At 36.9% G+C, this 13,608-nt stretch overlaps 1 protein-coding gene across 4 annotated transcripts in view; it reads right to left on the bottom strand.

Moving 5' to 3' along the window:
- The window catches only part of LOC121326715 (collagen alpha-1(XI) chain-like), an 85,924-nt gene that overhangs the window by 24,719 nt on the left and 47,597 nt on the right, over positions 1-13,608 (bottom strand). For all 4 annotated transcript variants that reach the window (XM_041270125.1, XM_041270124.1, XM_041270126.1 and 1 more), the window contains 12 exons: positions 13,259-13,303; positions 13,074-13,127; positions 12,901-12,945; positions 11,741-11,794; positions 11,164-11,217; positions 10,062-10,115; positions 9,029-9,136; positions 7,788-7,877; positions 6,988-7,041; positions 3,847-3,954; positions 1,655-1,762; positions 908-961 (listed from right to left, as the gene is read on the bottom strand). In XM_041270125.1, coding sequence (XP_041126059.1) covers positions 908-961; positions 1,655-1,762; positions 3,847-3,954; positions 6,988-7,041; positions 7,788-7,877; positions 9,029-9,136; positions 10,062-10,115; positions 11,164-11,217; positions 11,741-11,794; positions 12,901-12,945; positions 13,074-13,127; positions 13,259-13,303 — 828 coding nt within the window. The remainder of the gene's footprint in view (positions 1-907; positions 962-1,654; positions 1,763-3,846; positions 3,955-6,987; positions 7,042-7,787; positions 7,878-9,028; positions 9,137-10,061; positions 10,116-11,163; positions 11,218-11,740; positions 11,795-12,900; positions 12,946-13,073; positions 13,128-13,258; positions 13,304-13,608) is intronic.

Genomic DNA, 13,608 nt, shown 5'->3' with positions numbered 1-13,608 from the left:
TTTATAATCCAGGTAAAACAGTGGACTTGAAGAAATAATACAATAAATCATGTTTAAGAGAAAAAAAATGTGTGGTTTTTATTAAATCCTTACACCAAATAAAGTAGTCCCATGCATAACTTTGAACTACACACTAAGTTAAGATGAGTTAATTAATTCAATTAAAACATGTAAAAGAAAGTAAATAATTTTTTTGAGTGTGCACATTGCCATTGAAAAAATACACCAGGGGGCGGAGTTGAGACAGCACAGAGTTATTTGTTTTCTTTGTGACAGACTAAGCTGAACAGACGTGAGGATTAAAATAAATTCAACAATGTCTTGGATTTCAGTAATTTGTTTAAGATCTGTGTCAGAGAGGGGAGGATAATGTGCACACGCGTTTTTCTTTAGTGTTTACAAACCGCTAAAAATACATTATTTGAAGTGACATAGTCAGGGTGAGTGAGCATTAAGACAGTGATTTGTATTTATTTATTTATTTATTTATTTAGTTAGTTTTGGTATCTTCCAGTTCATTTGATTGTTCGGCATGTCTACTTACTATTTTTGGATTTTTTGCCGGTAATTAATCACTCAGTTTCACAGCTGTACATCTGTAAGTGAGTGTAAGCAAGATGGCTACCGATACTTAATTTAAATTCTGTGAGGCAGCGCAGTGATTTAGAATATGTGACAAGGCTCCAACTGTCCGTATCCATCCAATATATGGACAGCTGGAGCCTTGCTCGACCAATCACATTGCTTGTTTCAGGTTCCATTACGAGCCCTGCACAAATGCACAATATATGTAATTCCATATATATATATAATATATATATATATATATATATATATATATATATATATATATATTGGTACCGGGGTATGTATCCAACTTCCATGCCAAGAATGTAGTAGAACTTACTTGTTCACCCTTAGCAGCTTTGCTTCCCTTTTGACCTGGTTCACCAATTTCTCCCTGTAAAAAAAATTAAACATTTATGTCCTCTTTTTAAAGTTGACTGCCTTCCATTTATCTCCAGTCATCCCCAGTATCTTTAAATGTCACCTTTAACATGATTATGCTGTCACTTTTATGCTGCCATTTCCAGTGAATGCCTGGGGGTATTCTTCAATTGATTACTTGGCTTTCTTTGAGAGATTAATCCTGGTATTGACTCATAGGTGCAATGCAGGATATGACCTGGTTTTGAAATCACTTGTGCTGATTTTTATATAAAGAAAGACACATTTCTTTTGGCATCTTTACAGTTTTGTGATGATAAATAAATTGGATGACGATATGGTATACTGTACTTGATAAGTTCTGTTATATCGCACCTTATAAGGTAGTTCAAGACAAACATGTATACACAGTACCGTCACTATTAAGAGTTCATATGTTTGTTGATTCTCTGTATACTTTGAACATAAATAAACTGGGTCCTAATGGGTCATTTAAATGAAACCTGGAAACACATGGCAGATAGATCTGGTTTAATGTAGCACTTGGCTCTAGTGGATAAATAATTGATTTGTAAAACAGCTGGTATGTGCCTGCATATGACTGATATTGATCTAGATTTTAACAAATGTTCTTTACTGAGAAACACAATAAAACTGAATCATAGTGTAATGCAGAAATTCTATTTAATAAGCTCTCTTCACTGACCTTGTCGCCATCTTCTCCTGGGGGGCCTTGAGGACCAGCAGGCCCTGGAAGACCAACTGGACCCTGGATGCCATCTCGACCAGCTGGGCCTTGGGGACCTTTCTCACCCTGCAGAGGAGAAACAGAATGGGTAAGACTAGATCTCCAGCTACACAGTGTACCTATACAATAACAACCATAGTTCATTGTTCATTCTGTATTCAGATTCAGAATCAGACAGATCTGCTGGGTACACTGTAGTTAATTGTTATTGATTTGACTGATGACCCTAGATCTTAAAAGGGGAGGTAGAATTGTATCTGATGATGTTAGACCAGTAGAGTGGATGCTAGGAGAGGTGGGCAATATAAGCAAACCTGTTGTGTCCGAAACATCCAGGTGAGTTGAAAAAGAGAACAGTATTGTTTCCAACATTAAAGATTTTACAACTGTTCTAGGATGTAGTTAACTTTTAAAGAGAAATAGATATCCCATGATTAAATGCATTTCAATTATATGAAATTTTACAGAACTTAAAATCATCTTGTCATATATTGTCTTAATATACAGCACAAAATGAACCCTACAGTACTTAAATGAATATTTGACACAGATATCAATAATTTTATTATGTGGCACAATACCACAACATACTACTGCAAGGTTATCTATCTATTGGTGCAGGCCAAAAAATGTGTAATCATTAATGATTACGTTTTTTGGCCTCTCATCATCTCAAACTCAATCTCTCCAAATCAGACTGCCTTTTCTCCCCCCATCTGTTCCTCTTAAATCCACCACCCTCTCTCCCTCCTCATCCACCAAAAACCTCAGTGTCAACCTCAACCCTTTCCTCTTCTACTCTCTGCACATCTCTACTCTGGCACGCTCCCGTCGCTTCTTCCTCAGCAACAGACACAGAATTCGCCCCTTCCTCACTGACTACTCCATGCAGCTCCTAGTTCAGTCCCTGGTACTGTCCCGTCTTGTCTACTGCAACTTCCCCCTAGCCGGCCTCCCGCCTCTGCTATCCATCCACTCCAGCTCATCCAAAACTCCGCTGCTCGCCTTGTCTTTTCCCTTCCTCGTTTCTCCCAGGATACACCACTGTTCCGCTCTCTGCACTGGCTCCCTATCGCTGCTTGTATCCAATTCAAATGCTCAGTCCTATCTCCAGACTATCATTTATTCACTACAACCCCTCTCGTCCCTCTGCTCCTCCACCACTAGCAGATTAGTTTCCAGAGCCTAGTCCTTCTTCACTCTTGCCCCTCAGTCCCTGACCACCTTCTGGTGCCTACTCAAGACACACCTATTCAGACAGCATCTGTAAACCTCACAACTCTCCACTACAGTGGACTCTATGGCACCCAATTGTACCAGTATTTGCAACAGCTTGTACTTGCACTGGACTGCTCCATAATCTGGCCACATTCTACTACTGCTCTTAATTATAACTAAGTGCTGTATCTTGTTTTTGATTATACTCCGATAGGTATCTGTGGTCACATTTTTTGTAATTGCTCTTATTTGAAACAATTCTCAACCATTTATCATACATACCAAGTGCTCCAGCTGACGTTACTTATATAAGCAAATATGTTTTACTATATGTTAACTGCTCTTAGCCGAATGCGCTTCTAAATGTAATTATTTACTGTATTCTTTATTTTACTCTTTTGCTCTTATTTTAATTTTATTTTATTGTACTTCACAACTGCTCGTATCTGTAATGTGATATTTTATAATGTGCTAATTTGCAAAATCATTTGTAATGTGATGCTTTGCACTGTGATACTTTGTAACAACTGTAAGTAGCCCTGGAAAAGGGTGTCTGCGAAGAAATAAATATATAAATAAATAATAATAAAGTAGACTTGCAAATAAAGTTTTATTTATACAGTAACTCCAATTTCATAATTGAAAGAATAAAAAAAAAAACCATAAAACCAAGTGTTTAAACATTTAAGTAATATCTGACTAAAAGCAAACATGCAACATTGATTTAATTAAATGTGAGATGTGGTATAAATTTTAAATGTGAAGTAGTTACTGAAGTGTGAAGAGCTCATAATCTTGGAAGAAAAAAAGGTATAACTTCTATAATGTAACAAGATATTATTTATTTTTTTCTTCAGTGCTTGTGAATGTAAGTTGTAAATTTTAGTGCTCATGTTCAGTCAGAGACAATGGCACTGGGACAATGGACTTACTGGGCCACCCTTCTCTCCTGCCGGGCCAGGTGGGCCTTGGGGACCTGGGCGACCAGGAAGACCAATCGGACCTCCTGGGCCAGCGGCACCACGCTCTCCTGGAGACCCCTGGAAAAGGGAAGACATCAGAATCACATAAACTGTTTCATGTCACAGCAACACAAGCTTAATGACATTTAATTTAACATATATCTAACAATCATATTTTAAAATCAATTGTGAATTACTGCTGCTAATGGTGATTCTACCTAAAAATCTTAAAGTAATAACAGGTCTAGGCAGGGCAAAGTACTGTTAAATAATAGAATCACTGGATTTTCTATTTGTAACTAGGTTCATAGAGGGTTAAAGTTCTCACCAGTAATAAGCTCATGATTTGTGAAAAACAGAGCCCCCTAATTATAAAAGGTCACTAATGTCAAGTTGATTCTGGAAGACCTTTACTCAATGTTTCCTTTTGCAAACAAATGTTTTCTTCATCTTTTGAAAGTAAAAGATTCCCTAATAGGATAATTCATGAATGCAGAACCCTGTCTAAAGTCAAGAGCACATCAAATTTTATAGCTGATGTTTGTTTGATAGTTATTAATAAGAATATTAACTTAAAATATACAGTGCTCCCCCTCTTTATAATGCTGTATTTGTACTGTGCCTTGTAATGAGAAATCAATGCATAGTGGAATGGATCTATGGGCTAAAATTGATTTATGACCACATCTTTACACAGTTCCACTGTATAGAGGGTCACCAAAAAACCAAAGCGCTCCATATTTACTTCTAAAAATGGACTCATCCATTGGACCCATCAAACTTAATCACCTTTTAAACAGCAAGAACAGAATCTGCAATTGCACGTCGAGTTACCTAACGCCATATTGCAATTAACCATTTTCCCCTTATTGACATGTTTTGGCCTTCAACCACAATAACAACTGACAAATCAACTCTGAAGTGCAAATTCAGACAGCATTCAAAGCGGTTCTGAAAGACAGTATGTGACAGCTCTTGCTGTTATTCAAATTTATATATATAACATGTTCTGAGGGGTTGCCTCTTCTATCAACACCTGTGTCTGCAGCTGTTAAAAGTTAATACAGTGGGACACTTCCTCTTTCCCAGCTTGAGCTTCTTTGGCCAGTCTCTGGATGATTTTGATAACCACTGGAGTGAGGTGGTATAATTAAAATGAATTACCATTTCAGGAAAACATTAACAGCTAACAATTATAACAGCATGAAGGATTTATTTTCTAATGCTAGTGTACACCTAATTCCATCAGCCTGGGATGTGTGCATGATTATTGATCATAATAAAAGTAATCTTTCTTTTTTCTAATTTCCTTTATGGGATGGACAGTGGTCACACAGGGTTTTAAACCTGTTAGCTGCTGTTTGCGACATGGTACTGCTGGGTTTAAGGTTACCACTTAATGTAAGCAGAGTGATTTATAGTGTATAGACACTATATATATATATATATATATATATATATATATATATATATATATATATATATATATATATATATATAGCATATGTTATAGGGTATAACTGGGGGGGGCAGGACTATCCCATTTGAATTATTACAGTACAACCAACAGGTAAAAACAGGGGTCCCAGCACTGAAAAATTTTGTACAACAGATATTATTGGGCCACGTGCTTAAGAATGTGTAATACAGTAATTCAGTAAAAAGCAGGGTTTTTTTTCCCCAAATAAATATATAATAATACAACGTCAGACTTGAGTTTTTTAAACCCTCTCCACAGTGGGACGATCTATAACCCTAATTTCAGAATACCCACTTTAAAAGTGCAAACAGCGTCTTCACTGGAACGACCAATGATGTAGGGACCCGCACGCCATCCCTGGCGTGCGGTTGGTTCTGGCACAACCAACACCCTAACGCCATGTCTTATTGCTTATATATATATATATATATATATAATATATAATATATATATAATATATATATATATATATATATATATATATATATATGTATGTATATATATATATAGATAATATCTAATTAGACGTGACCTGAATGAATAAATAAACAAATTAGCTTTCAGTGACAGGGCACCGACTGACAGCTGTTTGGATTCACTACAGCAGGGGTTCTCAACTTTTTTGAATCACACCCCACTTTATTTTTATTTTATTTTTTTACTTGAGTTGAGATCAAGGAATTCTACACTCTGCTCTCATGATTGTATTAAACATTATTAACACTGCCTACTGAATGAAGTGTTTTTCCATATTTTCCATTGTCAGCAAATATATTTCACCCAAATATATATTGGTAAATGTATGTTTTATTGTATTTAATTCCATAAACACTCAATATATTAGGTAAACTGGTATACATTTAAATGACACTTGTGACTTAAGCACCTGCTGTCATATTCCCCAATATATCTTTCAGACATAGCAGCTGTGTGGTTGTCTCCTTAAATATTGCTGGACAGCAACAGGAGGCAACATGTCAGGAGACAGTGGTTATTACCAACATACCCTGTTCATCCTGTATTGCAGGATAATGTATTGCAGGATAATTTTAGAGGGTCCTTTACAATTCTTTAAAAGGCTACACATTGCCCTCTAGTGTTTACAAATGCTATTGCTGACTGCAGTCACCCATAGAAAATATTCTATAATTTCTTCATTGAGGTCAGATACAGCTTACCGTGCAAAAAAGCCATTTTATATCCCTTAGTCCATAAGTAAGATGCATTCCCTGCATGTCATGTTACCTAACCAGTCCGTTTCTATATACTTAACGCACATTCCAGTATGGGCTTGAGAGAATGCTGAGAATACCTTATCTTATTACAGTAGGCTTAAGCTCATCATTACAGCAGTGTCTTTCTCAAGTCCCAGGTTAACAGAGCATAAAGAAAACAATTCAACTAAATGCAGCCTTTTCTGCAACTTGGCTAATGTTATATACTGATACATGTGCAAGTCATCTTTTTGTCTAAGAAAACATATTCACATTAATTTTAATGTTTAAACGGGTCCTGCATTTCTGAATGGGAATAATTTACTATGACAGGCTTTTTCATACAAGGTTAACGCCCCATGCTTGACGTGAGTATTTCATTAGTGACATGTAACCATAGCAAAAAAAAGTACTTACAATTGGGCCTGAGGGACCCTGTGGGCCTTCTCCTCCCTTTAAACCAGCTGGACCCTGTAATTAAAGAATCAGAAATGTCCAACCAAGCTGCAGAGGGGTAGCAACACAACAACATTAACTTAACATCACAGCACTGTATCTAAATCTGCATGTGTTAGAAACATGACACCTATCAGAATACTATGTTCATTTTGTAAGGATCTTAAAATGCATTTTCATCAGTGGTAGCTATTATCTGTCGATTGCGGGAAGAAAGCCCAGCAAGTTACTAAGACGTACCTATCAACAAGAACAAGCACAATTATGTATCTACATTTTTTTCCTGTTTAGAATGTTAAGTTAAGAATAGGCTATTGGGGGCAGTACAGAATTAACACTGGCTAAGGAATGAGGATCCAGTGCAACAGTTCCCTTCATTCCAGCAAGCAAACAAGGGAAATTGCTGATCCTGAAACAGGCACACGTCTTTTAAACTCAGTGTGATGCCAAGGTGTCCCATGTATCACAGAAGAAGGGAAGGCAAGAACACCGGAATGAGTTTTCAAGTTGGTCTGTCATCAAAAGGTACTAATACTAGCTGGTACACAGTACCTTATTGTACCCTATAATTAAGTAAATAACAAACACAACATATCATTAAATATTGGTTCTTGGTTTACTTGCCCTCTAGTGGGAACAGCCACTGTCAATCACAGAACATGAAAATCAGATGCCATGGTAGTAAGTATTTTTTAGGATAATGGCAACCAACAAGTATGGAGGACAGCAGCGGTTATTTTTGGGGGTTGCCCGTTTCCTACCGTGGCACCGGGCAGACCTCTTTCACCAGGAAATCCTCGCAGTCCAGAAGGCCCGTCTTTGCCAGAAGTGCCCTGGGGACCTGGGTCTCCCTGTTAGGAATAATAAAACACAAGGATGGAACATTAATAATCAACATCAGATCCTGATTGTATAGGAGGAACCATTCCAAAGCATTTCTATCTAATCATCACTGAAAGTCACTTCCACCCAACAGCTAACTGAGCAGGTGAATCCATCTCTGTTCAGCGCCATGGCTAGCAGGTGAATCCAATATTCTTTTCATAGAGGAGATACATTGAAACTTTGTCCTTGTGGGCTTGCGGAAAACAAGGGCCGATTGATGTAAAAATCATGGGAATAATGTGTAAGTGCAAACACAGTGATTGCAAAGATTCAGACATAGTTTTATTGACTGGAGAATATTATGTGAACTGCTGCACCAGCACTGTGCTGTTTTGTAACAACTCATTGGTCGTGAACACCCTTTCTATTTTGAGGGTTGTACTCAGTTGTATTCTCTCTCTCTCTCTCTCTCTCTCTCTCTCTCTCTCTCTCTCTCTCTCTCTCTCTCTCTCTCTCTCTCTCTCTCTCTCTCTCTCTCTATATATATATATATATATATATATATATATATAGCGTGTGTGTGTGTGTTCACGGGTGTAACTACAGAGGTGTCATGGCTAACTGCATAACTTTGTTTTAATTGGCCATGATTATTTTGCAGGTGCTACAATGAGGGAAACTACAATGCTTATATTTATGTTTGCCTGGGAAACGGGTGGCGGACAGCGGGGTGGCAATATAATGGGTAAAAATAGCACTGATTTATATTGGTAGCATTTGTTCAGAGAGACTGGGAGGGTGGCATTATAAAGGGCGGGGTGGCAGGGTATAACGAGGGGCAACTGTATGTGTATGTGTGTATAATATAGTTTTTTGTTTATTTCTCATACTTTGAGTGATTGATTTTATTTGGGCAATCCCACCAGGGAAAACCTAGGCAGAACTGATAAAGGAAAGCATTTCTGCAATGTACAAATATTTGATTCATACTGAAAGCTTCGTTTGGCAATGTTTTTTAAAGATACATTTACTAATACAATACAGCCACCAGAGGTTTCTTGGTTTGGTAATTTTTAACTTAGTGTTATCAGGTGGCCAACTGCAAACCCCATGCTTTTAATGACTCTGTCTTTCGTTTGTATCAGGCAGGAGAAATAAAAGACTTGGAGTATCTTACCTTAGCGCCTTCTTTTCCAGCAGCTCCTGGTAGACCCTGCTCCCCTGGAGGACCAGGGGGGCCTGGGTGACCCCTCTCACCAATGGGGCCGGTCTCACCAGTAGGCCCCTGCAAGATATGCCATTCAGTGATAAGTCAAAGAAATAGGCTTCTGAATTTTAAAAGTTGATGAAGAGGTTCATAATTTGCATGTCTACTTTTTACTTAATACGTAAAAAGCTTGTCTTTAGATTCAGCTAATTCTCATTAACGGCACACTGAACACTGACCCAAAATGCCAAAAAGGATTAACGTCAGCTTGAAAAGAGAGGGGTCAGTGAGAGTATATTTATAAGAGAGCTTGATACAAAATGTAAAGGTTACTTATTGGGTACTTGAAAGAACAGAAGCAGAGAAAAGCACAATATTATTACACAAATCACATGAACAGAATCCCAACAGTTAAATAAACTGCATTTCATCCCAAGCCCAGACAACAAAGCAGTGTCTTAATTCAATAAATAAAACATGTTTTTATTGAGCTCTCCTTTTAGAAAGTGAATCTGCTGCTTCTTTGAACCAGCCAGATGACTTGTTTATTTTCTTCTCTTCAGTTTAGCGAGTTAATCTGAACACTGCTTTGACTGTCTTAATCTATAGTAGTTGTAAACACAGCAGACATGATTAATCCTCCTTCGAAACATGCTGAAATAATGTTAATAGGTAATAGGGGTCTACAGCTTTGAATATTAAGCATGTCTCAGTTTATACTGATGTGAATAAAATAAGTTTCTCTGTGCCACATACTTCAGGATGTTTTGTCTTATACTGCATCCAATTTCTAGAAAGTCGTTACTGTTTTAAGTCTTCAATGAGTTGATATCAAGTATAAGATTTCCCAGACCAGGGCCAAAATAGCACCTTATTATCTGTAATATCTCTTCATACTGGCTGTGCAAATCAACTTTAAGATGAAGAGACATTTGGCTGTAATTTAATGATCAACACAGTCTTAAAGGGCAAAAGTATTTAGACCCCTCCTAGACTGGCTTACCTGTGGACCAACCACACCGCCTGGGCCTGGAGGACCAGTCTTCCCTTGAAAACCCTGGGGGAATAAAACAAGAATGTTTTGATTATTGACTCATCTAATGAAAATACAATCCTGCTTTATTCTGTAACTGACTTCTTGGTTTTTGTTTGTTTTACTGCTTCTGGACATACTTAAATCAATAGTGTGAATGTGGAATGGAGCTAAAAATTCTTGCTGCTAAATGACTGTATTGCAATTAGACATCAATGCCTACTGTCGGCATTATCTAATATCCCAGTACACAACACATTTAAATAATGATCAGCTTCTCCCTCCTGAAGAAGAATAAACCTCACATGAACTTAGAAAACCAAATCTTGGATATCCTCCCACCTTGTACTATTCACTAACACTGAGGAAGGCTTATAACATTGATTTATAACATATACATTTAGAACACATTTGTATTTTCTGCAGCTTTAGAATTTACTATCGCTCTGTACAAAAGTGGCACACATAATCTGCTACATTAGCATGGTAAGGTATTGTTGGGTACTCAGAGCTTCCTATTTCATAAACAGACATGTCACTGCATCACGAAACATTACCTTAAAACATGCCCTGTCATACCTCAACTGGCAAGGGAGCACTGTGTGATCCAATTTATTATCCCTCATGTTCCATTTGTAATATTTCATGTACGAACAGTCGGTATGATCTATAGATAAATCCGTCATTAATTTGAACTAGCTGGGGCTAGTTCAAGCCTGCTACTATACAATGTTAATGTGGAACTCAGTCCGCAGCACAGAAACAGAGTAACTATGACATCTGTGCACCTAGAAACAATTAATATATTGTTTGATTAGACTAACAGATGTTTTGTGCCCACAGCCCATGTAGGTTTCTAAATCATTCTAACTATATGGTATTGCCATATAGTGCGGAAAAATAACAAGCTGTCTGACACCCGCGTAGAATGTTTAGTAATTCCACCAAGACACATATTTCCATATGCAGAAATTTAAGACAAGGTTTTATTAGTTGTAAAGCTCTTATCCATCTACTGACTGGCCCAAGTGTAGTAAAGCTCAGAGATAGGGACAAGAACAGGTGTACTTACAGTCTCTCCACGCTGCCCAGGGTGACCAGGAAGCCCATCCTTACCAGCTGGTCCCTACAACATGAAAAATCAAACATACTAAAATTATACTAGTATTCAATAGCCTATGTTTTACACTTTTAAACATATGCTTGTAACCGTGCTCTTGTTTTACTAGAGGCTGACATGCATGTCTTGATGCTTGTGTCTGCATGACAAGTGAATTACTTGCTCCTCACAGTTACCATGTTAAACATCACTTGTCTGAAGTGTAACATTGATTTGTACACCAACCTGCAGTGGCTGCTAAGATAAATGTAGCCTGGCAAATTATTCTCCAGCTATGGAGTCAGCTTGTATAGCCAAACAAGATGGGTCTGGTGGTTTCAATCTGGTTGAAGCAACAAGTCCACGGACAATATAATCTTCTTTCTCTCAGTCCAGAGCTTTAACAATTATGCCACAATACCTCACTGTTACATGAATGTCATTTAACTTACTTCTCCTTGCAATTACTTTGTACAACCATTATGATGTAGCTCTAAAAAGCCCTCCCTACTAATAGTTATGACAAAGGTTATAAAAATGGATTACTTACAGGGGGACCCTTTGGTCCAGGAAATCCGACTGGACCCTGAGGTCCTTGAGGTCCCTAAAGTACAGAAAAGTAGCTGTTAGAAATACATTACAACAGCTGGAGTTAACAGACACGACTACAGAAAGCAGTCACTGAAAAAAGCAGATTCAGCAATGTTAGAAAACATGCTACCATCTTCACTGAAGCTGTTTTGAATTGAGCAGGGTTGACATGACTTCCAGCAAAATTTAAGCTAGTGGAAAAAAAAAGTGTGATTTGCAAAAGTTGCTTATATTTTGAGCATTTGTAAAAATCAATAAATGCTTCATAGAGTTTTATGATGACAATGAAATACAACCAATCAACAACATTTTCAATGGACTTACAAGACTTGTTTTGTATGCAGATACAAGCTTTATAAATGTTATTATAATTACGTTATTTAATTAGGCAGTGCATAAACATGTATGCAATACTTCCTCAATACTGAGTCACTAGTAAAATTTATCTATCTATATGTTCACTTGTCTGCATAAGCTTGGCTTGTACAGTTTATTTTGACTGATGTTTTATTCACAGTGTACCTAAAGTTTACTTTATTGATCAGTGCAAAAGCATTTCGTTATCAGAGCCACAACATAGGAAAATAATTCTGATGCTATGGCTAAAATAATGAGTTATTGTTGATTTTATACTTTACTTTTTACTGTGACTTGTTACTTTACTTATTATGACCAACAGTGAATCTTTACATATTATGATTTGATATAGGATGGTATTGCATATCTAACAGCTGTTTAGTTACCAGTGTGTGTGTTGCCTGATGATAATGGACTTCATTCATCTTATTTAAGAAGTTGTCCAGATTTCTGGGCTCTTTGGCTTTGTATGATGGTGTTTTCCTTTCAAACAATAGAGTTCAATAAATTGAGAGGGTGTTTTTAAGGTTTGGATGTATTTTATTGGTCCACATCCAAATAACTGTCTATACTAAAACTTTGTTAGAGAAACAAACCAATAATACAGTCACCAAGCCACGCCTTTCTCTGGAGACCTGTCACATATAGTAACCAACCCTTTTTTGTATATCTATTAAGAACAGCCCATACCTTTTGATAAAAGCTAGTGAAATGTTCACCTGTTTTGAAAAAAAAACATTGAGATTCAAAGATTGTTCTTACTCTTTCTCCAGGTGGCCCAGGTGGACCATCATTGCCTGATGTACCCTAAAGAGAGGGGGAAAAAAAAGATTAGTTTTGCTATCTTACATTTTAGTAAAAAAAACAAAAACAAAAACACTATATATTTGATATCGGACAACGATATTGTTTTAAACAGGCAAAATGCTGGTTACCTTTGGACCTGGTTTTCCAGTAGGACCTCTGGCACCACGACCACCACGTGGACCCTAAACATATCATACAAAAAAAAAAAAAAAAAAAAAAAAACAGTCATGAGATTTACAAATACACTTTATTTGTAATATAATATAATATAATATAACATAATATAATGTAATATAATATAATAATTACATACCGTTGGACCTCTTTGCCCCCTTGGGCCTGATTTTCCTACAAGACCCTTAAAAAAAAACAAAATAAAAATAAATAAATAACACAGTGTGAAGACTCGACAGATAACAGCGGTGTCCTTAAATGATGAATTATACAAAACAACTTATTTCACCTGGTAATATTTAAAAAAGGATGAAGATAATTTGTACTTTTACAGACTAAAAGTAAAGCTGTTTGTTGTTAGTGCTGGTGGGGTGAATACACAAGCAGGAACACATGCAATTTAGAGGAACAGAAACAGTTACCTACATCCACAAAGATTGCCTCTACACTTGATTTGTTTTACACAAGTAAGGATCACAAATATTCAGA

This window comes from Polyodon spathula, chromosome 14 (assembly GCF_017654505.1).
Source record: "Polyodon spathula isolate WHYD16114869_AA chromosome 14, ASM1765450v1, whole genome shotgun sequence".
Taxonomy (NCBI): Eukaryota; Metazoa; Chordata; class Actinopteri; order Acipenseriformes; family Polyodontidae; genus Polyodon; species Polyodon spathula.
This window is presented reverse-complemented; position numbering and strand designations above follow the sequence as displayed.